This window comes from Pygocentrus nattereri, chromosome 8 (genome assembly GCF_015220715.1).
Source record: "Pygocentrus nattereri isolate fPygNat1 chromosome 8, fPygNat1.pri, whole genome shotgun sequence".
In the NCBI taxonomy this organism is placed as follows: Eukaryota; Metazoa; Chordata; class Actinopteri; order Characiformes; family Serrasalmidae; genus Pygocentrus; species Pygocentrus nattereri.
This window is the reverse complement of record NC_051218.1, coordinates 20,681,990-20,696,784: the sequence shown is the minus strand read 5'-3', so window position 1 is coordinate 20,696,784 and position 14,795 is coordinate 20,681,990. Positions and strand designations below refer to the sequence as shown.

The 14,795-nt window shown below is 41.0% G+C and overlaps 1 protein-coding gene across 3 annotated transcripts in view; it reads left to right on the top strand.

Moving 5' to 3' along the window:
- Positions 1-14,795, top strand: part of inppl1b (inositol polyphosphate phosphatase-like 1b) — a 68,543-nt gene that overhangs the window by 46,270 nt on the left and 7,478 nt on the right. For all 3 annotated transcript variants that reach the window (XM_037540661.1, XM_037540662.1, XM_037540660.1), the window contains 15 exons: positions 2,856-2,945; positions 3,081-3,203; positions 3,522-3,636; positions 3,899-3,999; positions 4,126-4,228; positions 4,440-4,636; positions 5,208-5,325; positions 5,561-5,657; positions 6,445-6,583; positions 6,801-6,900; positions 7,021-7,109; positions 9,093-9,174; positions 9,691-9,777; positions 10,146-10,259; positions 10,386-10,474. In XM_037540661.1, coding sequence (XP_037396558.1) covers positions 2,856-2,945; positions 3,081-3,203; positions 3,522-3,636; positions 3,899-3,999; positions 4,126-4,228; positions 4,440-4,636; positions 5,208-5,325; positions 5,561-5,657; positions 6,445-6,583; positions 6,801-6,900; positions 7,021-7,109; positions 9,093-9,174; positions 9,691-9,777; positions 10,146-10,259; positions 10,386-10,474 — 1,644 coding nt within the window. The remainder of the gene's footprint in view (positions 1-2,855; positions 2,946-3,080; positions 3,204-3,521; positions 3,637-3,898; positions 4,000-4,125; positions 4,229-4,439; positions 4,637-5,207; positions 5,326-5,560; positions 5,658-6,444; positions 6,584-6,800; positions 6,901-7,020; positions 7,110-9,092; positions 9,175-9,690; positions 9,778-10,145; positions 10,260-10,385; positions 10,475-14,795) is intronic.

The following is a 14,795-nucleotide window of genomic DNA, read 5'->3' as shown; positions in this document are numbered from 1 at the left end:
AACTGTTTGCCTTCAGCGTTTTTTGCTTATGATAATTTAATAGACAACAGTGTCAGACTAATTAATGATATTCTAATAAAATATTGGTTTACCAAGAGTGACACTGGAGTATTTTCACCTCAAATGAGTTAATGATGCAAGAGTCTTGTTACAAGAACGGTAATAGGACTTTAAAATCATAATTAATCTTATAGTACTTTTACTTTTGATACTTAAGTACATTTGAACGAAATGTGCAACAAGAGGGGAAAAAGGGAAATTGTCCTTGTTTTGCAAAGTAACTTGAGATTTACATCCCCAATTCCAATGAAGTTGGGATGTTGTGTAAAACATAAATAAAAACAGAATATGATGATTTGCAAATCCTTTTCAACCTATATTCAATTGAATACACTACAAAGACAAGATATTTAATGTTCAAACAGATAAACTTTATTGTTTTTTGCAAATATTCACTCATTTTGAATTTGATGCCGGCAACACCTTCCAAGAAGTTGGGACAGGTGCATGTTTACCACTGTGTTACATCACCTTTCCTTTTAACAACACTCAATAAGCGTTTGGGAACTGAGGAGACTGTTGAAGCTTTGTAGGCAGAATTCTTTCCCATTCTTGCTTGATGTACAACTTCAGTTGCTCAACAGTCCGGGGTCTCTGTTGTCGTATTTTGCGCTTCATAATGCGCCACACATTTTCAATGGGAGACAGGTCTGGACTGCAGGCGGGCCAGTCTAGTACCCGCACTCTTTTACTATGAAATCACGCTGTTGTAACACATCCAGATTGTGGCTTGGCATTCTCTTGCTGAAATAAGCAGGAAGTCCCTGAAAAAGACGTTGCTTGGATGGCAGCATATGTTGCTCCAAAACCTGTATGTACCTTTCAGCATTAATGGTGCTTTCACAGATGTGCAAGTTACCCATGCCATGGGCACTAACACACCCCCATACCATCAGAAATGCTGGCTTTTGAACTTTGATGCGCTGATAACAATCCAGACAGTCCTTTTACTCGGAGGACACGACGTCCATGATTTCCAAAAACAATTTGAAATGTGGACTCGTCAGACCACAGGACACTTTTCCACTTTGCGTCAGTCCATCTCAGATGAGTTTGGGCCCAGAGAAGCCGGCAGCGTTTCTGGGTGTTGTTGATATTTGGCTTTTGCTTTGCATGGCAGAGTTTTAACTTGCACTTGTAGATGGAACGACGAACTGTGTTCACTGACAGTGGTTTTCTGAAGTGTTCCTGAGCCCATGTGGTAATATCCGTTACAGAATGATGTCGGTTTTTAATGCAGTGCCTGAGGGCCCGAAGGTCACGGGCATTCAGTGTTGGTTTTCTTCCTTGCCGCTTACTTGCAGAGATTTCTCCAGATTCTCTGAATCTTTTGAAGATATTATGGACTGTAGATGATGAAATCCCTAAATTCCTTCCACATTGAGAAACTTTGTTCTTAAACTGTTGGACTATTTGCTCACACAGTTGTTCACAAAGTGATGAAGCTCACCCCATCCTTGCTTGTGAACGACTGAGCCTTTCAGGGATGCTCCCTTTATATCCAGTCATGACACTCACCTGTTTCCAATTAACCTGTTCACCTGTGGAATGTTCCAAACAGGTGGTTTTTTTTGAGCATTCCTCAACTTTCCCAGTCTTTTTTTGCCCCTGTCCCAAGGTCTTTGGAACGTGTTGCAGGCATCAAATTCAAAATGAGTGAATATTTGCAAAAAACAATAAAGTTTATCCGTTTGAACATTAAATATCTTGTCTTTGTAGTGTATTCAATTGAATATAGGTTGAAAAGGATTTGCAAATCATCGTATTCTGTTTTTGTTTATGTTTTACACAACATCCCAGCTTAATTGGAATTGGGGTTGTAAGTGAAGTCATACAAAAAGGTCCGGTATTTTTTTTACAGGGGTGGGAATACAAACAAGAGGTCGTAATGTCTACAGTGTTTTATTTACTATCCAAAATGACCTGTTGACCAGTGAACCTGCATCTGTCTTCTGAGTTTTTATATGTTGATGTTGCATTTACCTCTCTACCATGAATCTATGTTAAAAATACAATTTCAGACCAAAAGCTTGTCTCAAAACTACTTTAAAACAATCATATAGCATATCCACATCATAGTCCTAATGTAGCATCTGTCTGAGAGGGAGCTTTTGGAGGCACTGAACACTGTTTCCCAGATGTCTATTTCCCATCTGTGAACAGCTGTGACTCAGTGCATTTCATTAAAATGATGCATTTCACTTCAAACCACTGTGAATGACTTTGTTTACATCTTAATTTAGCAGAAATTCAAAAAATTTCCTGTTTAAGAATCATGTGACAAACATGAGAAATCGCCCCCTCCAGTGGTTCACATGGGTATTTTATTCTCATTCATTTATGTTTAAGACACAGGTACCCAGCACTCAGCTGAAATACTCCTGACCTGCACATTTGAGCATTTCCCTGCTCTAACACAGCCACAAACACATTGAAAGAGCTTGTTAATGAGCTGATTAGTTAGATCAGTGGTCACTTGCATAAAACATCTTTAATAAATTTTGACCTTGAAGTGAAAATATTGTAATTTTTGTTTTTATTGTAAATTAGTTTTACACCCTAACTCTAAGATTCAACAAATCAACAAATTGTAGGTCTTAGGTATTTAACTTAAGATGAATACTTAAGATGTTTAATGCAGGTGACCACAAATGTGTTGGGCGCTCAAGGGGTGCTCCAGGACCAGGATGTAGAGTGTGTGGTCAAATAGAAGATGATCTTGATCCCTAAAGCACTTATATTAGTAATGACCATAACATTTCTACATCTTTCTTGTCTTGTCTTTTATCCTCTAGAATATGGGTAGGGGTCCAGAGGAGAACCTGGATACTTTTCTCCACAAGATAACGGCCCTGTGTAACCTTCTATCTTCTCTAGAGAAGAGGGTATACAAAAAAGACTCCAATCAGCATCAAGAGTCATGTCATGTTTCTGAATGTTTACACAACCTACATTTCTTAATCTTAAGAAAATGACTTCGCTTCAGTTTTCAAGTATTAACTGTCCTATTTCTTTCATAGGTTCTTAAAGCCCTCCAAGAGGCTGTGACCAATCACAATCTATCTGTGCAGCCAGTGCCTGCACCTGAGCCAGCATCACCTGTGAAACACCATGCCAAGCCTATTCCTGTGCACAGCTTTCAGGCAAGAGTCTGAAAACTCTTTCCTGTAGAGCTGAAACCAAATGTTATAAATGTGTCTGTGTGTAATAATACTTAGTATGTATAGTTAGTAATCAGTATTAATGATATAAAGTAGTATAAAACCAATTTTTTTATCATACCATTTCATATTATAATAAGTCTAGCAATACAAAACTTGCTTAATGATAAGAATGATGCTTTTCAGAAGTGTTCAGTATATTTTAACACTGCAGTAATACTAAAAAACTGATACCTTTGGTCACTGTTATCATGTGGGCAGTTTTTGTAATGTCCCATCACTAATTTTGTAAATGTTTAGGTGAAGGTGGTCAGGTATGGCAGACAGACAGTGTCAGTGGACGTGAGTAATGGGATCCTCCTTTTTGACCGAAAAATTGGCTCATTTGGCGTTGAGACGGTCACACACAGCAGGAGTGAGTTTGATTACTTCATTACAGAGCTAAAAGGCTGCCGATTATGGTCAGATTTCATACTTTCTACCAAAGCTCTACTGCAGGGATGTCCAGTTCTGTTTTTGGAGAACTGTAGTCCAGCACAGTTTGGTAACATACCTGATTCTACTTAGCTGTTAGTTAGAGCAGAGAAATGACCATACTATGCTGGACTTAGGCCCTACATGACCAGAGCTGGATATTTTTGCTTTTTTATCTAATATAATATGTGTTTTGGTGCTAGTACTGCAGGTGGTGAAATTTCAGAGCAGCCCGGCAAAGCTAAGGATGGTAGTTGATAATCATCACAACTCTCCACGAGAACTGCTGTTTGAGAGTTTAAAGGTAAGACAAGAAAGAGAGAAATTGAGATATTTCAACAAAACCTTTTACTAAGCACAGCCCTAATTTCAAGGAACAGTTGAATCACATTTAAATGGAGAAATTGTTACCATGTGATCTCCTCTGCAGAAAAGAGAGGCTTTCTGCCAGCTTTTGCAGTTGATGAAGACTACACATTCCCAACAGAGCGAGCCTGATGTCATTTCTGTGTTTGTAGGCACATGGAATATGGGTAAACCTGTTGATTTCTTTTTTTTTAAATGTTTTTCAAGTAGTTTATAGTGTTTGATAAGGTGCTTATGAATAAAATGTCAATATTTAACACACCAGTATGTCCTAAGTTGAATCTCATTGTCTAAATGTAGTGATGAATGCCCACACTGTGTCTGATTGTCATGATAATGCTGGTGAAATCCTGTTGGTTTATATTTGTGTTACTCTAGGTGGTTCCCCCCCACCCCGTACTCTACAGTCCTGGGTGACCTGCTGTGGTCTGGGACTGACCCCTGATGAGTCTGTTTCCTTCCTGCCTCATGACATCTATGCACTTGGTACTCAAGACAATCCACAAGGAGAGAGAGAGTGGGTGGAGCATATCAGAGCAACGCTCAGGAGTTCTACTCACATCGACTTCAAACAAGTGAGAGACTTGTTGAATATTAGCAGTTTCTGAAATATTCAAACCACCCCATCTGGCCCTAATAATGATGTCACAGTCAAAATCACTTAACCCCTTTTCACAGTATCCATAAAATACTGTTTTAGAGGCCGTTTAGTTCAACCTTGAATATATTTGATGAAATGTAATGTAAAAAATAATAATAATTATATATAAAAATGTCTGTGTCGATTTTCATTCTGTTGGCTGAATGAACACTGGGAGGCCTACAAAAAGGGATCAAAGTACATTTTTTTCCAACTCCTAATGATGTGAACAATAGCTGAAACTCGACTCGTGTCTGCATAATTTTATGCTTTGCACTGCTGCTACATGATTGGTTGACTGAATAGTTGTATGATTGAGCAGGTGTACAGATGTTCCTGATAAATTAGTTGGTGAGTGTATATTCATATCATTTAAGTCAGAAGGATCATAAGAAGGATTATAAGCATAGTATTCTCTTTTTTGTCTTTTTTCTTCCAACTGACCCGACTTTAAACTCATTGTCTTCTTCTGCTCTGAGCCTGTGCTGTCTATGAATGTCCTGCAGGTGGCACTGCAGTCTCTGTGGAACATCAGACTTGCTGTGTTTGTGAGACCAGAGCATGAGGGGCGAATCAGCCAAGTAAACACAGCCAGCGTGAAGACGGGTCTGGGGAATACACTTGGTACAAAGTCTCATATTCATTAAGTCTCTCTCTCTCTCTCTCTCTCACTCTCTCTCTCTCTCTCTCGCGCTCTCTCTCTCTCTTTGTCTTTTGCTCCATCCTTTTCTCCAGTTCCCCTCCTCAGCCTCTCGTGACAGGGAGCCAAAAATGCCAAGTGAAAAGAAACAGTCTGTTAAACTGACGTTCATAGAAGCAGTACAGTTTTTTTTTTTTTTTTTTGTCTGAATTATTGCAGGAAACAAAGGGGCTGTGGGCATCTCCTTCCTCTTTATGGGCACGTCCATGGGCTTCGTGAACTGCCACCTGACCTCCGGCAGTGAGAAAGCACTCCGGTATTCACCCACACCCACATCCATGCATTAGTTTCATGTCAGACCACATCCGGTGCCATTTTAATTCTCCTTTCCTGTTTGTTCAACAATCCTAGACTGTGCACTAATCTGCTAGGCTCTCAAACTCTAGTTTTGGAGGCAGGGCTGCAGGAAGGATGGGGGTCTTTTGAAATTGGGGGTGCTAAAATTTTATCTAGCATATACATAATGTACACAATTATGTTATACTAAATGCTCAGTCTATTTATTTTTTTCCATCTTAAAATGTTTGCATAGTTTACAGCAAATAGAATATCTTGAAAAAATGTATAATAATGGAGATAATACAATTGTTATAAAGTGGACAGAAAAGACAACGCAGCTCTACACAAGCTATCAACCAGATTTTAACATTAAAATGAACTTTGAATTTTGAAAGTTGAATTTAACAGTGCCTGACTGTGTCAACCATAAATGACAGTGGCAAATGTGAGAAATACATAAAGCATAAAATAATTCAATATAAATCAAGTAATTAAACAGAAATCAAATGCTAGCTCCCAGGTACATAGAGGTTGATATAATACCCAAATGCTACTTTATTATGTCCTTATAATTATTAAAGTTGAACCTGGTGTAGTAAAGCAGCCCTCCACAACTGTAGTTCGAATCCTTGTGGTATAAAACTTGTCTTTTGACAATTTATTTGAGCAGTACTCAGATAGTAAATAAAACACTGTAGACATTATAACCTCTTGCTTGAGCAGTTTTGAAACACTTTCTGATTTCTTTCTTTATTATGTTGCAGGAGGAACCAGAACTTCCAAGACATCCTCAGACTCTTGTCCTTAGGCGACCGGCAACTTGGTGCTTTTGACATCAGCCTACGCTTCACACATCTCTTCTGGTGTGGTGACCTCAACTACCGCCTGGACCTTGACGTTCAGGTTACACATGCTTCTGTTCTAAGCTATTTGCATTCCATTTGATTCCTTATACTGTTAAACTCTATGCATACCAGTTTCATTAAATTCTTTATGTCTATATCACTACAATGTTTCTTTTGAACTTCAGAACAGACCTACTGTTGGTCTGTAAGATGTGTTTATCTCAGTTTCTGAGATCAAGGTCTCTTCCTTTTGACTCACTCTTTTTTTTATACAGGAAATTCTAAAGCATGTCTCAAAGCGGGAGTTTGATGAGCTGATGTGTGCAGACCAGCTGACCCGAGAGCGCCATAAAAGAAAGGCCTTCTTTAGCTTCAGTATGGCTGTCCTCGTCTCTCTCTTTACACTAAAATCCATGCACAATTTGCAAATATTCAGTCATGCTTTTGTTTATACTTAATGTATTCTGTTCATGTTCGCTCTTTCTCACTATTCAGAGGAAGAGAAGATCACATTTCCACCCACCTACCGGTATGAGCGTGGTTCCAGAGACTGCTACCTATGGCAGAAATACAAGACCACTGGGGTAGAACTTTCATTTCATTCACCCTTAGTCTCTCAGTCACATTAGGGTTGTTTTGCTTGTAATTTTACACCTAAATTAAAAACACAGATTAAAATATGACCTTGTTTATATGGTACATAGTTTATGGGCAGGACCTTTCTGGCCCAAACTGAATAGAATGAATAGCATGGATGACTTCAGTTATGACCTCATTTGCTGCAGGATAAAAGGTTTCAGCTTGCTCATCATACTAGCGTGACTTTGTTTACACAGTATGGTTCAAAAGTCCGAGACCACCCTTTCATTTATTTTATTTTCAGTCAAAATGGGGATTAAATACAAATTCTTTATTTTTTTAGTATTTACAGAGTCCACCATTTTCCTTAATCACAGCTTCCATTCTTTTCAGGAGGCTTGCTTTCAGTTTTTCAATAAAATCTGTAGGTATATTTTTCCACACCTTCAAAGTTCAGTCATAGAGAACTCTGTGGTGTTCTGGGAACACCAGCAGCTGCTTGGTTTGATTTGTAAATGTACTTTTTTTGTCTATTTCCTTTCCTCAGTAACAGATGCTTGACATCTACACATCTTTTCAGACTCATAGTGTTGAGTTGTCTTCTCATAGTGGAAGGGTGGACAAAAATACCTGTGGAGTTTTTCAGATCTGAAGCAAGATTGGAGCTTGAGTTTCTCTGCTCTCTCAAAGATGAAAGCTTTAAATACTGTTTATCCGATGATGATAATTTTGGTGGTCTGCCAAGTCTTGCTTAGGATTTTTAGGAGTCTCATTTTCTCTGTACCTTTTAATTAATGATATTTTGAGCAACAGATTTGGAAACCCCTGTCTATATCATCCATCCATTTTCTAAGCCGCTTCTCCGTCAGGGTCACGGGGTGGGGTGCTGGAGCGTATCCCAGCAGTCATCCCAGGATACACCCTGGACAGGTTGCCAGTCCATCGCAGGGCAGACAGACAGACACAGACAGTCACTCACACTATATGGCCTGACTGCATGTCTTTGGACTGTGGGAGGAAACTGGAGAACCCAGAGGAAACACACGCAGACACGGGGCGAACATGCAAACTCCACACAGAGAGGACCCCGGTCACCCGGCAGTTTAATCGAAGCCAGGCCTTCCTCGCTGTGAGGCGACAGCGCTACCCACCGCCCCTGTCTGTTTCACTTTTTTTCTTTTGACTTTCCTCTTCTTTTTGGGAAGTGGATTATCTTATATCTAAACTTCTCAGAAATGTCTCCTTTAGCCATTTTAAATGTACATAGAAAGGCATTTGCAAGACAACCAAGGGGTGTTTGAGTAGCTGTGAATGTTCGTGTCTCTTTGATGGGTAACGTAAGGTCAGTGACACCTTTGGGATCACCTCTTGTTGGGAGCAAACAGCTGTAATTTATTGAGTCCCATTTTCTCTAAACTGTTTGTTAATTTTTTAGCACAATTTTTTCAGTTATTTTACTTTGATTATCCCCTTTCTTATGTTTTCAGAAACATCTCCTTAAGGGTGGTTTCACACTTTTGCACAATACTATATGCTTTCTATTTTGAATTCACATGAGTGACTGGATGTGGATATACAGCTCTTCATGGCTCCAGTAATGGCATATATTGTCTTCATAAGCCACCTACATTGTAGCCAGACAACAGTCTGGAAGATAATACAAGTGGTGTTGAGTCATTGTCTTTATCTGCTGATGTTCAGTAACTAAAACTTAAAAATAGGAACTTGTTTAATTCAGGGGTAAGCCACTCTTGTTAGTTCAACTGTCATGTCTTCTAAAATTGGGTTGAGCAATGCCTATGTGCTTCTGATTCTTAAATGAGGGGAGCAGATGTTGTTTTTTAAGGTAACAAGAATGCAGTTGTCTGATGTTTCCAGCAGATGCATTGTCAGTGAATGGAATAAGAATTTCTTATAGTACAGTCAGTCTCGTGGAGCCTAATGCACTCAACCATACACTTGATTGATGCTCTCCTGTCTGTCCTCAGGTGCGAGTGAATGGGCCTTCATGGTGTGACCGTGTTTTGTGGAAATCCTACCCAGAAACTTATATTACTTGTACTTCATATGGTATGTTAAAAACACTGTCTCTGTACCACAATGCTGAAGATTTTTGTCAAAATGTGTTAAGCTTTTTACTGGAAAGTTTTTTGGTTAAGACACCAAACCATTTGACTTTCTGTAAAAAGTTTTGTTCTACAGCATCTAAGATCTGCTAGTGTTATGCATTTTTTGATTACTATTTTTTATCTGTGCCTCCAACTCGCGCTATCAGCGTCTTAGAAATAGCACAAATGCTTGTAGGGTGGCGACCAGATGGTTTATTTGTCAGTTGGCTAGTGTTTACACTTAAAGAGAAAAAAAATCAAACACTGAACTGTTAGTCCAGTGGCAATGATCTTAGGATGTTTGTATAGGCCACCATACTGGTCTGTGGTCCACCATCAGAGTCATATTCTGTCTTATGGTTCTGAGTCTACACAATTTGTCCTCCTCAGCAAAGTCACCCATAGTACAAGAAAGACTTGAGTTGTGTACTCTCATGCAAGAATGTGAATTCAACTCAAGTTCACTCATTTTTCTTAGGTTGCACTGACGACATCTTCACCAGTGATCACTCTCCTGTTTTTGCTACATTTCAAGTCGGGTTGACTGCACAGTTACCCAGACAAGGTTTGTGGCCTCACACTGTCAGGTTCTCCTTTAGATTTAATCTCTTGGACACTCTTATTGCCCCGATCCTTATTTTGCAATGTTATCAGGAGGCTGCTGACCATGCACTTCTGTAAAGGACATATCCTTTTCAGTAACTTGGTTCTGTTTGATTTGTCATTGATGCTGAGAACTTTATCATTGCTTCTGCTTTCTGAACAGTTCAGCACTGTATCAAATTAGTATTTTACAGATTAGTTTAGACATTGAAGTTATGCTGAATAAACTCTACAATGTACTATATGTCAGAAAAGTTGTCTTGACAACATTTGTGGTGGTTTTACTACTTTCTTGGTGACCAAATGCATCTCTCTGTCTTGTTGTGGTAGACTCAAACTCTTCCTCAGACCGGGCTTGGATTGAACTGGAAACAGTTGAGGCCATAGTGAAGACTGCTAGCAAGGCCAAGTTCTTCATAGAGTTCCACTCTCGCTGTCTAGAAGGTGCCTTTTATTCGTCATTTTCCTTCAGCATAAGAGGCATGGTATTCTGGCTTTTGTTAAAATGTCAAAGGGTCATAAGATACATGTGGGAGTTCCTTGTTTTCTTTTTTGCCACTTCCTGTACAGAGCCTCGTCGGTCCACAGAAAATGACTTGCAGAGCTGTGAGGTGCCAGGGTTCCTCAAACTGGGCTGGTCTTCCAAACAGCTTCCTAAGGTTCAGATACACAGCACAGCCAGGGTTTTCACTTCTTTGTTTAATAAACAAATCGCTAAAAACATGGTGTCTGAATGTACAGCGCTGTGTAAAATCACTGCCCCCCCCCCAGGTTTGATTTCCATTATTTTTGCATATTTGTCACGCTAAATGGTTTCGGATCCTCATGCAAAATGACAATGAGAACATGAGGATATTTTCCCTGTGAAAAAGTAATTGCCCCCAACTTGCCCCCAACTTAATAACTAGTTGTGCCACCTAAACCACCAACAACTGCACAGCCACACTCTTCCTATAACTGGAGATCAGTCACATCACATCGTTATGGAGGAACTACGACCCATTCTTCTTTGCAGAATTGCTTAAATTCAGCCACATTTGACTGTCATTTATCACATGTTGTGATCAGCATGGTGTGATGTTCTTCTTGTGAAATGCCACGCTTTATTCCAGATGTAACAGGCCCCCTGTTTTCCAACAAGGTCCACTTTTGGCTTATTATTCCAAACATTATTCCAAAAGGTTTGAGGTCATGAAATATTTTTTGGCAAATGTCAGGCAAGCCTTTATGGATCCTATTTTTGCCAAGTGTCTTTCTAATGGTGGAATAATGAATGCTGACCTTACTTGAGACAAGCTATGCCTGCAGTGCTTTAGATGTTTATCTGGGGTCTTTTGTGAATTCCTGAATGTTGCTGAGCTCTTAGAGGAATTCTGGCAAGATTCACCACTAGTTTTCTCCACTTGGAGATGGCTCTTGCTGCGGTTCACTGGAGTCCCAGATCCTTAAACATGGCTTTGTAACCCTTTTCAGGTTAATTTACACCATATGGCTAAACGTATGGGGACACTGCAAATTTTTCAATACAGGTGTTTCAACCACAGGCGCATAAGCCGCAGAGGTCACCAACTTTCTGCAGAGTCAACAGTCTACAGACCTCCAAACTTCATGTGGCCTTCAGATTAGCTCAAGAGAGCTTCATGGAATGGGTTTCCAAGGCCAAGCAGCTACATCTAAGCCTTACATCATGTAGCACAATGCAAATCGTCAAATGCAGTGGTGTAAAGTGCTGCCACTGGACTCTTTACATTACATTACATTTACATTTAGCAGACGCTTTTATCCAAAGCGACTTACAAATAATGTGGTACATAGAACAAACATAGTCAGGCCTTAAAGGAGGCCAAGGGGTAATAGCGGGGTAGAGAAGGGAAGGAGGGCAAGAAGGAGATGAGGTTGGTAGTGGCTAGATTTGCAAGAGGCGATTAGAGCATGTGCTCCCTGAAGAGCTCTGTCTTCAGGAGTTTCTTAAAAATAGCGAGGGACGCCCCTGCTCAGACAGCGGAAGGTAGCTTGTTCCACCATTGGGGAATCAAGTATGAGAACAGTCTCGATTGCTTTGTGTGAATCTTTGGCAAAGCTAAGCGACGTTCATTGGAGGATCGCAGCGGCCGGGCGGTGCTGTAAGCCTTTAGGAGCGAGTGCAGGTAGGAAGGAGCCTGCTCTGTTAACACCTTGTAGGCAATTGTAAGAGTTTTAAATTTGATACGAGCAGCAACCGGTAACCAGTGGAGCTCAATGAGCAGTGGGGTGACATGCGCCCGTTTTGGTTGGTTAAAGACCAGACGCGCTGCAGCATTCTGAACCATCTTCAGTGGTTTTACAACACAGGCCGGGAGGCCCGTCAGTATGGCATTGCAGTAGTCGAGGCGTGAGATGACCACTGCTTGTACCAAGAGTTGGGTGGCTTGTTGTGTTAGAAACGGCCGTATCTGTCTGATGTTGTACAGCGCAAAGCGGCAGGACCGAGCCACCGAGGCAACATGGTGCGTAAAGGAGAGTTGGTCATACCATAACCCCCAGGTTCCTAGCAACCTTTGTCGGGGAGAGTGAGAGTGAGTCGATGGTTATGGTGAAGTTGTGTTGAATGGATTGTTTAGCTGGTATAACCAGAAGTTCAGACTTGGACAGGTTTAGTTGAAGGTGGTGTTCCTTCATCCATGCGGATATGTCCGAGAGGCACCGCGATATCCGCACAGAGATCGATGGGTCATCAGGCAGGAATGACAGATAGAGCTGGGTGTCGTCAGCATAGCAATGGTACGAGAAGCCATGTGAGCGGATAACCCGGCCTAGAGAGGTGGTGTAAATAGAAAAGAGAAGGGGTCCCAGTACCGATCCCTGGGGAACCCCAGTGGATAGCGAGTGGGCTGAGGAGAGCTCTCCATGCCACGATACCTTGAATGAGCGCCCAGTGAGGTACGATCTGAACCATAGTAGCGCATTGTCTGAGATACCCATGTTTGATAGAGTAGACAGGAGAAATTCATGATTGACTGTGTCAAAAGCGGCTGAGAGGTCCTGCAGAATGAGTACTGAGGACTGTCCTGCAGCTCTGGCAGTTTTTAGTGCCTCAATCACAGATAAAAGCCGTTTCAGTGGAGTGCCCTTTTTTAAAACCTGATTGATTTGGGTCCAGGAGGTCATTCTGGACGAGGAAACCAGAGACCTGACTGTAGACTGCTCTTTCTATAGTTTTGGAAAGAAAGGGTAGTAGTGAGACTGGCCTGTAGTTATCAACCTGGGCAGGGTTACAGGAAGGCTTTTTAAGCAATGGTGTGACTTGGGCTTGTTTAAAGATAGTTGGAAACACACCAGTAGTTATGGAGGCATTGATGGTGTGTGTGATAGCTGGGATGATAGCAGGTGCAATGGTTTGTAGTAGGTTGGTAGGAATCGGATCAAGTGGACATGTAGTAGGACGGCTACATGTTACAAGAGTCAGTGCCTCGCTCTCAGTGAGAGGAGTAAACGAGGAGAAGATGGCACCTTTGGTCGAGGGATACAGAGGAGCAGAGCATGTGGTAGGACCGCTACACGTTGCATCAGTGAACTGGCTGCTTATGGCCGCCACTTTCCCAGTGAAAAAAGAGGCAAGGGCTTCGGCTGTAAGGCAGATAGCCGGAGGTGGCGGTGGAGGATTGAGCAACGTATTAAACGTTGCAAATAGTTTCCGGGAGTCAGTGAGAGAGTTGATTTTGCTGTGATAGAATTCAGCTTTTGCAGTAGTGAGGCAGGGACTCTATAGCAGTGGAGACATGTTCTCTGGAGTGACGAATCACGCTTCTCCGTCTGGCAATCTGATGGACGAGTCTGGGTTTGGCGGTTGCCTTCTGCCAAGTGTAAAGTTTGGTGGAGGGGGGATCATGGGGGATCATCACCCTTAGCTCCAGTGAAAGGAACTCTTAATGCTTCAGCAGACCAAGAGATTTTGGACAGTTTCATGCTTCTAACTTTGTGGGAACATTTTGGAAATGGCCCCTTCCTGTTCCAACATGACTGAGCACCAGTGCACAAAGCAGGTCCATAAAGACATGGATGAGCAAGTTTGGTGTGGAAGAACTTGCCTGGCCTGCACAGGGTCCAGACCTCAACCCGATAGAACACCTTTGGGACGAATTATAGCAGAGACTGCGAGCCAGGCCTTCTCGTCCAACATCATTGTCTGACTTCAAAATGCGCTTCTGGAAAAATGGTCAAAAATTCCCATAAACACACTCCTTAACCTTGTGGAAAGCCTTCCCAGAATAGTTGAACTGTTATAGCTGCAAAGGCTAGGCTGACATCACATTAAACCCTAAAGCCAGACCAGCAAATACTTTTGGCAATATTGTGTAAGTGCAACCACAGCTAAGCCTCGAAGTGGTAGAGCTCACAAACTCACAGAGCAGGACCACCAAGTGCTGAAGTGTGTAGCATGTCTTCTATCTTTTATTGCATCACTCACTACAGCGTTTCAAACTGTCTCTAGAAGTAACATCAGCATAAGAATTGTGCATTGGAAGCTTCATTAAACAGGTTTCCATGGCCAAGCAGCTGCATGCAAGCCTGAGATTACTATGGTGTTGAGTAACTTTATTTGTTAAAATAAATAAAATTATCATTTAAAAACTGTATTTATGTTTAAGATTGTCTTTGAAACCTGAAAAAAGTAAGTGTAACAAAAAATAGAACAAATAAGGAGGGGGCAAAAACTTCTTCACACCGATGTGTAGCTTGTGATGTATACAGCAAATAGGAAGTTGGCTGTATGTATAACATTTTGTATGTAGCTTTGTTGGGAATATACAGTACAGAACAAAAGTCAGAGACCACCCCTCCTTTATTTAATTACCAGTCAAAACAGCCATTATTCAAGTTATTTATTTTTCAGGAGATATGTCTTAGAAGAATAGATATATGGATATCTCGTGTAAGAAAAGGGAATAGAAGTAAAAAAATATGAATTTCCAAAACTAATTTTTAAAAGATACAGAGAAA